Source organism: Oncorhynchus kisutch, linkage group LG7 (assembly GCF_002021735.2).
Source record: "Oncorhynchus kisutch isolate 150728-3 linkage group LG7, Okis_V2, whole genome shotgun sequence".
NCBI lineage: Eukaryota > Metazoa > Chordata > Actinopteri > Salmoniformes > Salmonidae > Oncorhynchus > Oncorhynchus kisutch.
The window spans coordinates 8,467,852-8,483,128 of record NC_034180.2 but is presented as its reverse complement, the minus strand read 5'-3'; the positions used below and the strand labels follow the sequence as shown (position 1 = coordinate 8,483,128).

Genomic DNA, 15,277 nt, shown 5'->3' with positions numbered 1-15,277 from the left:
CAAGAAAAAAAGGTGTTCCTAATGTCTGGTATACTCAATGTGTATTACTGTGTAATAGAATGTGTCACTGTCTACACAACATTAGCAGGTAATAGCAACATCTGACTGTCCCTCTCTCTCTCTTCCTCACTCTGGTACATATACAATTGAAAAACTTTATTTTGAAATAGGTTACCTATAAAAATATTTATGTAAATGTCTCAAAAGTGTACCAAATGTGTGACGTAGGCAGTGGTGTGTTTGTGTGACAGACCTAACAAAAACAGATATTTGGGTAGAAAATGTTATTTATTTATTTTTTAAGTGTAGTGTGATGGTTAGCAGTCAAACCCGAACTGAACAAAAGCAAAACCACGTGAACTTTGGACATTTCACTTCTATCTTCTCTGTCTCTCCACTTTTTATTTCTCACAATGGATAGTCACTCCACAGGCTGAAAGACAAAACAGTACAAAGACAATATTTTATGACAATTGTATAATATCTCATTACTGTTATGCACAACGCTACTTATGATACTGTATGGCTGGAATACATTTGTAATGGTCCAGAATCAAGTGTGTGTGTTTATGAGTTTTTTGTGTGTGTTTGACTGTGTGTGTGGTGTGTGTACACTCTTAGAAAAAAAGATGCTATCTAAAACCTAAAGGGGTTCTTCGGCTGTCCCCATAGGAGAACCCTTTGAAGAACCCTTTTTAGTTCCATGTAGAACCATTTTGGTTCTACATGGAACCCAAAATACTTCTACCTAGAACCCAAAAGGCTTCTCCTATGGGGACAGCCGAAGAACCCTTTTTTCTAAAGAATGTACATGCATTTGTGTATGAATCTGCTTGTTCGTTGTGTGTGTAGTATTCTGATCATGGTACCAGTGTGTGTAGTCCGGGTCTGTGTCTGCGCTAAGTAGCATATCTCTGATCTCCTGAGGGGGATTTAACCCATGCTGTGCAGCTCTCTCCCACCGCTGCAAGCGACTGATACCTGATAGAGAGAGAGAGAGAGAGAGAGAGTGGGAGTACAGTGCGAGTAGGAACGCTACTGTAGATCATATAACACTATGAGATACAGGAGGGGAAACAATTGGATCGGTTTAAAACAATTTGCAAAACAATACGTCACAGGAGAGGAAACGCTAAAACATCACACTATAAAGGAACCGTGCAAAGATGAAACACTGGCGCTCCGCTGTGCTGCATATTGTTATTATGAACAACGGTATTAAAAATGTGTTGTCAAGATAGTTAACACGGGTTGCTGCAGGGTACCTGTGCAGGGTCCATACCGCCAGTCCTGGTCAAACTGCCTCAGCTCCTGCAGCTCTATCTCTCTGGCCGTGAGGGGGCGCGGCTCAGTGTCTGATTGGACGAGAGACAGGAAGCGAGGTTAGAGTGACACCACCATGACCAATCACTTACAGCTGGGCCATAGCGCTCTATTGACAAGTTGAGTTGCATCACTGAATCACTCATTTCCTCTCCAGAGACCAATAGAACTATTCTAGCACGCTATTTCATTTTATTCATTGTGTCTTTTGGGTGTCATTATTTGGGTGTCATTTGAAAACAGTAGTTCAATTTCATACTCTACTATGTCCCATCTGTCTTGTATGACTGCTGTGTGGTTTGCTGGACACACACACACACACACACACAACTCTAACCCTTCTGGGGAGGCGATGGGGCCCTCTTCTCCCTCTTCTCCTCTCTCCTGGATCTTTTTACCACCTTGTAGGAGTCGGTGATCAGAGCTGCACGTTTGGCCGTCATAGCTGACAGACAGACAGACAGAGAGGGTGTGTTTTCTACTGACATTGATGAGTAGGCAGTGTTTATATTTCAATAGTAAAATTCCGAATCTGGGTTCTTGTTTCGTTTAAACCATGTCTGCAGTATAGTTTGCTGGTTGACGTTACACACAGGGCATAACTACATTTTGACACAGCGACTGAACGTCCCACCCCCAACCTTAGTTTCTTTACAAATGGATTGAAGTCTGTAATGCAAACATTAGCTGCATAACTTGCAATTTCGACGATATTTCGCCAATAATGTAAAGTATTGTGAACATTTTGTATGCATTACTATCATATGACATTTTCTGCGCGTTTTCATTGGTTTATTGTACTTACGCAATTCTTTGTGTGCAAAAACGTTTTTTTTTTAATCAAGCCCTTGATATTGTTTTATAACATACCAGATCGCAATTCTGTTCGATGTCTTTCCACTTCGGTTTTTGCCTGACGATCAATTTGTATGTTCTCATGAACAAAACAATCGAAACGCAACAAACCCGGACCAAGAGAAGAAAAAAACGTCAAACGTAACACATAACAGCCTTGGCTACGTCACTTTCGACGCACACGACGTAAAGACTTGACATTCTCCCCACTCACAACATTACAAGTTGACAGCTACAACACAACGGTTAGTAATGTAAACAAGACGTTATTCCACAGATCAACTATAGTCGGTAGACAATAACATAGTAATGGCCATATTATAGCAAGCTGTACTATAATGCATAATAGTTTTTACATGTCATAATGGTTATTTACATGTCTCAGTCCCAATTTGCTTGACAGCTGACCGCCACACATAACAAGCATGTTGGGTTGGTTGTTATTATCACTGCAAGGCCTGCTATGCTAAATTGTTGGGGCATGCAGTTCATACAGGCTTCCATATAAATCATTTAGATGAATTTCATTCAAGACTTAGTCCACTTCCTGCACATAAATTGTAAATCATTGAAACAATATATATAAAGAGTTAGACAGTGATATAGCTCTATGAGTTTGTAGTTAGTTTATACTATAGACAGTACAGTAGACACTTATTCAAAGCGAATGACAGTTATGTGCATACACTTTATTGACGAGTGATCCCGGTAATGGTACCCACAGCCCTGGCATTGCAAGCCCCATGCTTTACCAATTGAGCTAGAGGACCAGTATAATGAAGAGAGACGGTTGTCCTCTCTCTGTGTGTGGTATTAGAGGTACAGTGGCTCCTGAGGACCAGAGGAATAGCTGCCATGGGCGACCCACTGGAGGTCAGTGACATTTACCAGGAGGTCAAAGGGTCATGGGTGAGTGTGTGTGTTTGCATGCGTGTGCGTGTTTGTGCGTGTGAGAGAAATAGAGAGAGAGGACTCGAGGAGAGACTGTCTGTGTGTGTTTCTGCACAGCAACAGATATCTGACAATGTAGTAACAAGTCAACAGTTAAAAACTATGACCAACTTTTCTAAATGTGTGTTTTGTCTATGTTTACTTCAGGTGTTTCTATACAGTATATGTACAGTTGAAGTCAGACGTTTACATGCACTTATGTTGGAGTCCTTAAAAATCATTTTTTAACCACTCCACACATTTCTTGCTAACAAACTATAGTTTTGGCAAGTCGGTTAGGACATCTACTTTGTGCATGACAAAAGTAATTTTTACAACAATTGTTTACAGACAGATTATTTAACTTGTATCACAATTCCAGTGGGTCAGAAGTTTACATACACTAAGTTGACTGTACCTTTAAACAGCTTGGAAAATTCCAGAAAATAATGCCATGGCTTTAGAAGCTTTTGATAGGCTAATTGTCAGAGTCGTGTGTATGGGTGGCAGGGAAGTCAGACACAGGAGAGTAAAACAAGTGTAATGGAGTCCTTTTAATATATGTCCACTAAACATGCTCCAAACACTAAATATACATACATAATAAACATGGGTACGAGGACCCGTCGCGCACCTATACAAACATAAACACTGACATGAAACAATCTCTGACAAAGACATGAGGGGAAACAGAGGGTTAAATACACAACAGGTAATGAATGGGATTGAAACCAGGTGTGTAGGAAGACAAGACAAAACCAATAGAAGACTGGTGATGTCGACGGCCGAGCACCACCCGAGGCAACGACTTCGGTAGAAGTCGTGACAGTACCCCCACCCCCCCTGACTCCGGCCTCAGGGACGACCCGGAGGGCGATCCGGATGGAGACGGTGGAATTCTTTTAACATGGAAGGATCTAACACGTCCTCCACCGGAACCCAGCATCTCTCCTTCGGCCCGTACCCCTCCCATTCCACGAGGTACTGAAGGCCCCTCGCCCAACGTCTCGAATCCAATATGGATCGAACAGAGTACGCCGGAACCCCCTCGATGTCTAGAGGAGGCGGAGGAACATCACGCACTTCAGCCTCCTGGAGCGGGCCAGCCACCACCGGCCTGAGGAGAGACACATGGAACGAGGAGTTAATACGGTAATTAGTGGGCAGTTGTAACCTATAACATACCTCGTTCACTCTCCTCAGGACTTTAAACGGCCCCACAAACCGCGGACCCAGCTTCCGGCAGGGCAGGCGGAGGGGCATGTTTCGGGTCAAGAGCCAGACCCTGTCCCCTGGTGCGAACACTGGGGCCTCACTGCGGTGACGGTCTGCGCCAACCTTCTGGCGCGCTGAAGGTGGACGTGGGCTGCCTCCCAGGTTTCCTCAGCGCGCCAAAACCAATTGTCCACCCGAGGAGCCTCGGTCTGACTCTGATGCCAAGGAGCCAGAACTGAGCTGATTCCCTAATACACATTGAAAGGGAGAAAGGTTAGTGGAGGAGTGATGTAGCGAGTTCTGGGACACCTCTGCCCAGGGCACGAACTTCGCCCACTCCTCCGGCCGGTCCTGGCAATAAGACCGCAGAAACCTACTCACATCCTGGTTAACTCTCCCCACCTGCCCATTACTCTCGGGGTGAAAACCTGAGGTAAGACTAACCGAGACCCCCAGACGTTCCATGAGCACCTTCCAGACCCTTGATGTGAACTGGGGACCCCGATCAGACACTATATCCTCAGGCACCCCATAGTGCTGGAAAACGTGTGTAAACAGGGCCTCCGCAGTTTGTAAGGCCGTAGGGAGACCGGGCAAAAGGAGGAGACGACACGACTTAGAAAACCGATCCACAACGACCAGGATCGTGGTGTTACCCTGTGAAGGCGGAAGATCAGTTAAAAAAAATAAAAAGAATCCATCGACAGGTGCGACCACGGCCGTTGTGGAACGGGTAAAGGTTGTATCTTACCTCTCGGCAGGTGTCTAGGAGCCTTGCACTGGGCGCACACCGAGCAGGAGGAAGCATAAATCCTCAGTCCTTAGCTAAATTGGGCCACCAGTACCTCCCATCAAGACAGCGCATCATCCGACCTATCCCAGGATGACCAGAGGGTGACATGTGGGCCCAATAGGTCAATCGGTCGCGGACAGCAGACGGAACGTACAGACGACTAGCTGAAGGGGAGAGGGCTCTGCACGTGACGCCTGCTCAATGTCTGCGTCCAGCTCCCACACTACTGGTGCCACCAAACACGAAGCTGGGAGTATGGGAATGGGATCCATGGACCGCTCCTCTGTGTCATAGAGCCGGGACAATGCGTCTGCCTTAACGTTCTGGGAGCCTGGTCTGTAAGAAAGAGTAAACAAAACGAGTGAAAAACATGGCCCACCTTGCCTGACGAGGATTCAGTCTCCTCGCTTGCCGGATGTACTCCAGATTGCGATGGTCAGTCCAGATGAGAAAAGGGTGTTTAGCCCCCTCAAGCCAATGCCTCCACGTCTTCAAGGCTTTTACGAAAGCTAACAGCTCCCTGTCCCCCACATCATAGTTTCGCTCCGCCGGGCTGAGCTTCTTCGAAAAGAAAGCACAGGGGCTGAGTTTCGGTGGCGTACCCAAACGCTGAGAGAGCACTGCTCCTATCCCAGCTTCGGATGCGTCCACCTCCACTATGAAAGAGGGATCCGGATGAGCCAGCACGGGAACCGATGTAAACAGAGTCTTCGGGTTCTTAAAAGCCCTGTTCGCCTCAGCCGACCACTGCAAGCGCACTGGGCCCCCCTTTAGCAGAGAGGTAATGGGAGCAGCCACCTGACCAAAATCCCGGATAAACCTCCGGTAGTAATTGGCAAACCCTAAAAAAACGCTGCACCTCCTTAACCGTGGTTGGAGTCGGCCAATTTCGCACGGCTGTAATGCGGTCACTCTCCATTTCGATGCCCTAGGAAGGAGATGGATTGGTGAAAGAACAAGCATTTCTCAGCCTTGACATATAGATCATGCTCCAGCAGGTGACCAAGCACTTTGCACACCAGGGACACATGCTCGGCGCGTGCAGCGGAGTATATCAGGATATCATCGATATACACCACTACACCCTGCCCGTGCAGGTCCCTGAAGATCTTATCTACAAATGATTGGAAGACTGATGGAGCATTCATCAACCCATATGGCATGACACGGTACTCATAATGACCTGAGGTGGTGCTAAATGCCGTCTTCCACTCTTCACCCTTCCGAATACGCACCAGATTGTACGCACTGCTGAGATCCAATTTTGTGAAGAAGCGTGCCCCGTGCATTTACACTAATTGACATCATTTGAGTCAATTGGAGGTGTAGCTGTGGATGTATTTCAGGGCCTACCTTCAAACTCAGTGCCTCTTTGCTTGACATCATGGGAAAATCAAAATAAATCAGCCAAGACCTCAGAAAGAAAATTGTGGACCTCCACAAGTCTGGTCCATCCTTGGGAGCAATTTCCAAATGCATTAAAGTACCATGTTCATCTGTACAAACAATAGTACACAAGTATAAAAACCATGGGACCATGCAGCCGTCATAGTGCTCCGGAAGGAGATGCGTTCTGTCTCCTAGAGATGAAAGTACTTTGGTGCGAAAAGTGCAAATCAATCACAGAACAGCAAAGGACCTTGTGAAGATGCTGGAGGAAACAGTTACAAAAGTATCTATATCCATAGTAAAACGAGTCCTATATTGACATAACCTGAAGGGCCACTCAGGAAGAAGCAACCACTCCAAAACCACCATAAAAAAGCCAGACTACGGTTTGCAACTGCACATGGGGACAAAGATCGTACTTTTTGGAGAAATGTCCTCTGTCTGATGAAACAAAAATAGAACTGTTTGGCCATAATGACCATAGTTATTTTTGGAGGAAAAAGGGTGAGGCTTGCAAGCCGCAGAACACTATCCCAACCGTGAAGCACGGGGGTGGCAGCATCATGTTGTGGGGTTGCTTTGCTGCAGGGGGGACTGGTGCACTTCAAAGTAGATGGCATCATGAGGATGGAAAATTGTGTGAATATATTGAAGCAACATCTCAAGACATCAGTCAAGAAGTTAAAGCTTAGTCCCAAATGGGTCTTCCAAATGGACAATGACCCCAAGCATGCTTCCAAAGTTGTGGCAAAATGGCTTAAGGACAACAAAGTCAAGGTATTGGACTGGCCATCACAAAGCCCTGACTTCAATCCTATAGAAAATTTGTGGGCAGAACTGAAAAAGTGTGCGAGCAAGGAGGCCTACAAACCTGACTCAGTTACACCAGATCTGTTAGGAGGTTTGGGCCAAAATTCACCCAACTTTGTGGGAAGCTTGTGGAAGGCTATCCGAAACGTTTGACCCAAGTTAAACAATTTAAAGGCAATGCTACCAAATACTAATTGAGTGTATGTAAACTTCTGGAATGTGATGAAAGATATAAAAGCTGAAACAAATCATTCTCTCTACTATTATTCTGACATTTCATATTGAAGTGGTGATCCTAACTGACCTAAGACAGGGAATGTTTACTTACATTTAAGATTAAATGTCAGGAATTGTGAAAAATTGAGTTGAAATGCATTTAGCTAAGGTGTATGTACGTAAACTTCCAACTTCAACTGTATGTCAACACAGTTTACTGTGTTTTCCCCAGAATGACGGCCGTCTGCGGTTCGGTAGACAGAGTGTGGTGTATAAGAGCAGTAAGACAGGGAAGGTGGACAGCATCCCATCTGTGGAACTGTCTCAGGCCCAGTGGAGACGTGTGTGTGTCTGGGACAGGGCATCAAGTTGACCACCAGCACCGGGCACATCTACAAATATGATGGCTTCAGAGACACGGTGACCAGAGGGATGGGGGGGGGGGGGGGGGGGGGGGGGGGGGTGAGGAGGGTAGAGGAGAAGTGAGGGAGGGAGGGAGATATCGTTGAGGGGAGACAGAGATGGAGGGAAGGATGAAGGGGAGGGAGGTATGGATGATGGAGGAGAGAAAACATGAGAACAGGGAGGAAAGAGGTGGAAAGTGGAAAGAATGGGAATGAAAAGAGAGTAAAGAGTGAGTTTGGAGTAGGAACGAGATCAGAGAGGAGTATAGAATAATTTGAAACAGAAAAATCAGCATGGAATATAAACATTGTCTTCTCTCTCTACATCCTTCTCTCTAGGACTTTGAGAAGATATCTGAGTACTTCAAAGCCCACTACAAAGTGGAGCTGCCAGAGAAAGAATTGTGTGAAGGGGGGTTGGAACTGGGGCACCACCAAAACCCGTGGAGGTGGGGGGGGGGCTGTGTGTGAGCGTGTGTCTGGTATAGACTCCCATTTTAGTCCCATATTCAGAAAACCTTTACGTCCTCAAGAGGCAATTCATTTTGCAGTAGTCAAAGTACATAGACAAGATCACATATTAAAATGTAAAACACAACAGAACGAAGCAACTGATATTTACAAAATATTTACAGTAAGTAAAAAAATCAGGATAATGCATAGTCTCTCATAACCTCCAGTATTATGGATTTTTTTTTTGTGTGTTTTTTTTCCTCACCAATTTCGTGATATGTAGTTGGTAGATACGATCTTGTCTCATCGCTGCAACTTGAACAAAAGTATTGGCCAAATGCCTCAAATGAATAAATGTAGAGATTGCATGGAATGTAACATGTTTTATCCTCCTCTCAGGTGTTTGGAGACAGTGTGCTGTCCAAGGCAGATGTGATCCAGGCTACTGGAGATGCTGTGTGTATCTTCAAAGAGCTGCAGTGTCTCATGCCCAGGGGCAGGTACAGACGCACACACCTTTACACAGATACCTTTACACACATATACACACCTTCATGCACACATATGCAGGGGCAGGTAGGCACAAACAAACCTTATTCATGCCAAACTACACCTTCACCTGTGGCAAAAGTAGGAAGATGTACTCCTTTACTTTGTGACCCCGCTGCCGTCCCCCCTCTCTCAATTAAATTAAATGCAAGGGCTTTATTGGCATGGGAAACATATGTTAACGATGCCAAAACAAGTGAAATGGATAATAAACAAAAGTTAAATAAACCAATACAAATTAACAGTAAACATTACACTCACAGAAGTTCCAAAATAATAAAGACATTTCAAATGTCATATTATGTCTATATTCAGTGTTGTAACGATGTGTAAATAGTTTAAGTACAAAAGGGAAATAAATAAACATAAATATGCGTTGTATTTACAATGGTGTTTGTTCCTCACTGGTTGCCCTTTTCTTGTGGCAACAGGTCACACATCTTGCTGCAGTGATGGCACACTGTGGTATTTCACCCAGTAGATATGGGAGTTTATCAAAATTGTGTTTGTTTTCAAAATCTTTATGGCTCTGTGTAATCTTAGGTAAATATGTGTCTCTAATATGGGCATACATTTGGCAGGAGGTTAGGAAGTGCAGCTCAGTTTCCACCTCATTTTGTGGGCAATGTGCACATACAGTGGGGCAAAAAGTATTTAGTCAGCCACCAATTGTGCAAGTTCTCCCACTTAAAAAGATGAGAGAGGCCTGTAATTTTCATCATAGATACACTTCAACTATGACAGACAAAATGAGAAAATCACATTGTAGGATTTTTTATGAATTTATTTGCAAATTATGGTGGAAAATAAGTATTTGGTCAATAACAAAAGTTTATCTCAATACTTTGTTATATACCCTTTGTTGGCAATGACAGAGGTCAAACGTTTTCTGTAAGTCTTCACAAGGTTTTCACACACTGTTGCTGGTATTTTGGCCCATTCCTCCATGCAGATCTCCTCTAGAGCAGTGATGTTTTGGGGCTGTTGCTGGGCAACACAAACTTTCAACTCCCTCCAAAGATTTTCTATGGGGTTGAGATCTGGAGACTGGCTAGGCCACTCCAGGACCTTGAAATGCTTCTTACGAAGCAACTCCTTCGTTGCCCGGGCGGTGTGTTTGGGATCATTGTCATGCTGAAAGACCCAGCCACGTTTCGTCTTCAATGCCCTTGCTGATGGAAGGAGGTTTTCACTCAAAATCTCACGATACATGGCCCCATTCATTCTTTCCTTTACACGGATCAGTCGTCCTGGTCCCTTTGCAGAAAAACAGCCCCAAAGCATGATGTTTCCACCCCCATGCTTCACAGTAGGTATGGTGTTCTTTGGATGCAACTCAGCATTCTTTGTCCTCCAAACACGACGAGTTGAGATTTTACCAAAAAGTTATATTTTGGTTTCATCTGACCATATGACATTCTCCCAATCTTCTTCTGGATCATCCAACTGCTCTCTAGCAAACATCAGACGGGCCTGGACATATACTGGCTTAAGCAGGGGGACACGTCTGGCACTGCAGGATTTGAGTCCCTAGCGGCGTAGTGTGTTACTGATGGTAGGCTTTGTTACTTTGGTCCCAGCTCTCTGCAGGTCATTCACTAGGTGTTACTGTAATTTAATTATGACAATGTGCTTTCATCAATTGAAAGCCCTTAATCTATTTTATGAGAATTTCTAAGATTTCTTGTTTGCATTAAATAGACGCAGACCAGTCTTTCAATAATAGGTAATAGAATTTATTCTCGGAGCGCGCTCCCACTTAATCACGTGCAGCAGTTTATATACAGATCATGACGTAATTTCATTGCTTTAACAGAATCCCCTCCTCTCGACCGGGACAAAGTGAGGTGAAAAGTTCATTCTAACTTACTAACACACTCCCAGATAACTTTTGACCCCTCAACATTATCGATCACCACTGAACTGACAGTTTTAATTAACAGAAAACCCAGGAATGCACTCACTGCCTTATCTAAAAACCCCAGAGCTAAGTTTCTGTAGGTTCAACATTAGGTTAACGACATTATTTGTTTACACAGTCCCCAACCCATTCGTTTCTTCCTAGTTGGAATGGTGTTCATTAACTTTAATTACTCCTTGTCCGTGTCACACAATCCCTTCTTATGAACTCATATTGTTAATCAGATATAATAAAACAGAGTATAAGTTTACTTAGTTACAATTCCATTTAAAATGATTTGTTCAGTCATTTAATCATAATTTTCCAACACTAAATCCCCCCGTGTGGTTCTGGAATTTTGCTCACCGTTCTTGTGATCATTTTGACCCCACGAGGTGAGATCTTGCGTGGAGCCCCAGATCGAGGGAGATTATCAGTGGTCTTGTATGTCTTCCATTTTCTAATAATTGCTCCCACAGTTGATTTCTTCAAACCAAGCTGCTTACCTATTGCAGATTCAGTCTTCCCAGCCTGGTGCAGGTCTACAATTTTGTTTCTGGTGTCCTTTGACAGCTCTTTGGTCTTGGCCATAGTGGAGTTTGGAGTGTGACTGTTTGAGGTTGTGGACAGGTGTCTTTTATACTGATAACAAGTTCAAACAGGTGCCATTAATACAGGTAACGAGTGGAGGACAGAGGAGCCTCTTAAAGAAGAAGTTACAGGGCTGTGAGAGCCAGAAATCTTGCTTGTTTGTAGGTGACCAAATACTTATTTTCCACCATAATTTGCAAATAAATTCATTAAAAATCCTACAATGTGATTTTCTGGATTTCTTTTCTAATTTTGTCTGTCATAGTTGAAGTGTACCTATGATGAAAATTTACAGGCCTCTCTCATCGTTTTAAGTGGGAGAACCTGCACAATTGGTGGCTGACTAAATACTTTTTTGCCCCACTGTAGCCTGTCTTCTCTTGAGAGCCAGGTCTGCCTACGGCGGCCTTTCTCAATAACAAGGCTATGTTCACTGAGTCTGTACATTGTTAAAGCTTTCCTTATTTTTGGGTCAGTCACAGTGGTCAGGTATTCTGTCACTGTGTACTCTCTGTTTAGAGCCAAATAGCATTCTAGTTTGCTCTGTTTTTTGTAAATAGTTTCCAATGTGTCAAGTAATTATCTTTTTGTTTTCTCACGATTTGGTTGGGTTTAATTGTGTTGCTGTCCTTGGGCTCTGTGTGGTCTTTTTGTGTTTGTGAACAGAGCCCCAGGACCAGCTTGTTTAGGGGACTCTTCTCCAGGTTCATCTCTCTGTAGGTGATAGCTTTGTTATGGAAGGTTTGGGAATCACTTCCTTTTAGGTAGTTGTAGAATTTAACGGTTCTTTCCTTGATTTTGATAATTAGCGGGTATCGGCCTAACTCTGCTCTGCATGTATTATTTGGTGTTTTACGTTGAACACAGAGGATATTTTTGCACAATTCTACACGCAGAGTCTCAATATGGTGTTTGTCCCATTTTGTGAATTCTTGGTTGGTGAGCAGGCCCCAGACCTCACAATCATAAAGGACAATGGGTTCCGTGACTGATTTTATTTTAGCAGATCCTAATTGTTTTGTCAAATTATATGTTCTTTTTGATGGCATAGAAGGCCCTTCTTGCGTTGTCTCTCAGCTCGTTCACATCTTTGTGGAAGTTACCTGTGGCGCTGATGGGCCGAGGTATGTGTAGTTTTTGTGTGCAACGGTATCTAGGGCAACGGTATCTAGGGCAACGGTATCTAGGGCAATGGTATTTAGGGCAGCGGAATCTAGGGCAACGGTATCTAGATGGAATTTGTATATGTGGTCCTGGCAACTGGACCTTTTTTGGAACACCATTATTTTTTGTTTTACTGAGATTTACTGTCAGGGCCTAGGTCTGGCAGAATCTGTGCAGAAGATCTAGGTGCTGCTGTAGGCCCTCCTTGGTTGGTGACAGAAGCACCAGAGCATCAGCAAACAGTAGACATTTGACTTCAGATTCTAGTAGGGTTAGGCCGGGTGCTGCAGACTGTTCTTGTGCCGCCGCCAATTTCTTGGTATATATGTTGAAGAGGGTGGGGCTTAAGCTGCATCCCTGTCTCACCCCACAACCCTTTGGAAAGAAATGTGTGTGTTTTTGCCTATTTTAACCGCACACTTGTTGTTTGGATTTAATAATGTTGGATGTTTTTCCCCCAACACGACTTTCCATCAATTTGAATGGACCCTCATTCCAAATTAAGTCAAAGGCTTTTTTTAAATCAGCAAAGCATGAGAAGACTTTGCCTTAGTTTTAGTTTGTTTGAGTGTGCAAGGGGAATACATGGTCTTTCGTACGGTAATTTGGTAAAAAGCCTATTTGCTGTATATTGTTTTTACTGAGGAAATGTACAATTCTGCTGTTAATGATAATGCAGAGGATTTCCCCAAGGTTGCTGTTGATGCATATCCCACCATAATTTGTCTCCACATTTATGGATTGGGGTGATCAGTCCTTGGTTCCAAATATTGGAGAAGATGCCAGAGCTAAGGATGATGTTAAAGAGTTTAAGTATAGCCAATTTAGAATTTGTTGTCTGTATATTTTATCATTTAATTGAGGATACCATCAACCCCACAGGCCTTTTTGAGTTGGAGGGTATGTATTTTGTCCTGTAGTTCATTCAATGTAATTGGAGAATCCAGTGGGTTCTGGGAGTCTTTAATAGTCGATTATAAGATTGGTATTTGATCATGCATGTGTTTTTGCTATTTGTTCGTTGTTATAGGGCCAAAAGTGGTTTACCCATACATCTCCATTTTGGATAGATAACTCTTCATGTTGTTGTTTGTTTAGAGTTTTCCAATTTTCCCAGAAGTGGTTAGAGTCTATGGATCCTTCAATTACATTGAGCTGATTTCTGACATGCTATTGCTTCTTTTTCCGTAGTGTATTTCTGTATTGTTTTAGTGATTTACCATAGTGAAGGCGTAGATTTAGGCTTTCTGGTCTCTATGTTTTTGGTTGGATAGGTTTCTCAATTTCTTTAATAGGTTTTTGCATTCTTCATCAAACCATTTGTCATTGCTGTTCATTTTCTTAGATTTTCTGTTTGAAATTGAGAGGTCAAATAGACTGTTTAGATGTTCTTGTGCCAAGTTTTCAATTACAGTGGAATATTTTGTCCAGGAAGTTGTCTAAAAGGGGTTGAATTTGTTGTTGCCTAATTGTTTTTCTGTAGGTTTCCACACTACATGCCTTCCATCCATAGCATGTCTTAATATTATTCCGTTCTTATTCATGCCTCATGATTGAGTACTGTTCTGTTCAAGTAGACTGTGATTTTGCTGTGATCTGATAAGGGTGTCAGTGGGCTGACTGTGAACGCTCTGAGAGACTCTGGGTTGAGGTCAGTGATAAGTAGTCCACATTATTACTGCCAAGAGATAAGCTATAGGTGTACATACCATAGGAGTCCCCTCGAAGCCTACCATTGACTTTGTATCTCTCTCGCTCTCTCGCTGGTATGATATCTACCCTAGCTTCCTCCATGGTAAGACATTTGACTATAAGATCCCCTACACCACTGTGCTACGTCTCTTCCTGCTACCACACAAGGACCAGAGGCAGATGTACTTCTGGTGCGTGTTTCAATACTCATCATACGTAAGACCTCAAGATTGTATACAATTTGAATACAAACGTCTGTCTGTGTCTCCCTCTCACCTTCTCCCTCCCTCCCGCCCACCCACGTACCCCTCTCTCTCTCTCTGTAGATTGAGTCTAGACCCACCCATTAAACAGGGGCAGACACGTTACCACTTTCTCATCCTGCTCTTCTCCAAGGAGGAGGACCTCAGCCTTTCCCTCAACATGACAGAGTGAGAGAGAGAGCGAATGAGAGAGAGAGACTGTGAGGGGAGGCAATGGAAATGTAAGAGTATGAGAGAGGGAGAGAGAGAGATATTATACTGGTACCCCCTGTACATTATTGTTATTTTATTGTGTAACTTTTGTTTTGTCTACTTTAGTTTATTTAGTAAATATGTTCTTAACTCTATTTTCTGAACACTGCATTGTTGGTTAAGGGCTTGTATGTAAGTAATCATTTCACTGTAAAGTCTACACCTGTTGTATTCGGCGCATGTGACAAATAAAATTGGGTTTGATTTCTAAGTGTTTGGAGAAGGAATGGTAAATGTTAGAAGAAATCGATCAGATTAGATACTGAGGTTTATATTGCATGCTTTTTGTATAATTTATTTCTGTTTGTCTTCCCCTCTCTCTCTGTCCTCTCTCCTCTCTCTCTCTCTCTGTCCTCTCTCCTCTCTCTCTGTCCTCTCTCCTCTCTCTCTGTCCTCTCTCCTCTCTCTCTGTCGTCTCTCTCTGTCTCTGTCCTCTCTCCTCTCTCTCTGTCCTCTTCCTTCTCCTGTCCTCTCTCCT

General features: G+C 43.5%; 1 protein-coding gene and 1 pseudogene across 2 annotated transcripts; one reads left to right on the top strand and one right to left on the bottom strand.

Moving 5' to 3' along the window:
* Positions 1-269: 269 nt before the first annotated feature.
* On the bottom strand, positions 270-2,341 carry LOC109894142 (DNA polymerase delta subunit 4). 2 transcript variants are annotated; one of them, XM_020487383.1, is made up of 5 exons: positions 2,194-2,341; positions 1,661-1,768; positions 1,266-1,355; positions 870-981; positions 270-433 (listed from the first exon to the last, which is right to left on the bottom strand). In XM_020487383.1, exons 2-5 carry the CDS (start codon positions 1,764-1,766, stop codon positions 409-411), a joined length of 333 nt encoding a protein of 110 aa, XP_020342972.1. In that variant the 5' UTR covers positions 1,767-1,768; positions 2,194-2,341; the 3' UTR covers positions 270-408. The 2 variants fall into 2 exon arrangements, with proteins under 2 accessions (XP_020342972.1, XP_020342971.1); XM_020487382.1 differs by lacking the exon at positions 2,194-2,341 and having other exon boundaries at positions 1,661-1,826.
* Positions 2,326-15,277, top strand: part of LOC109894144 (FACT complex subunit SSRP1-like) — a 20,097-nt pseudogene continuing 7,145 nt past the window's right edge.

What these genes read in the sequence shown, in the direction of transcription:
- LOC109894142 (XM_020487382.1), bottom strand. Translation starts at nt 1,811, where the DNA reads ATGTCAGTAGAAAACACACCCTCTCTGTCTGTCTGTCTGTCAGCTATG. An exon ending in CCCATCGCCTCCCCAGAAGG is followed by an intron (nt 1,356 to 1,660) that starts GTTAGAGTTGTG and finishes TCGTCCAATCAG; the next exon opens with ACACTGAGCCGCGCCCCCTC. An exon ending in GACCCGGACTACACACACTG is followed by an intron (nt 434 to 869) that starts GTACCATGATCA and finishes TTTGTCTTTCAG; the next exon opens with CCTGTGGAGTGACTATCCAT.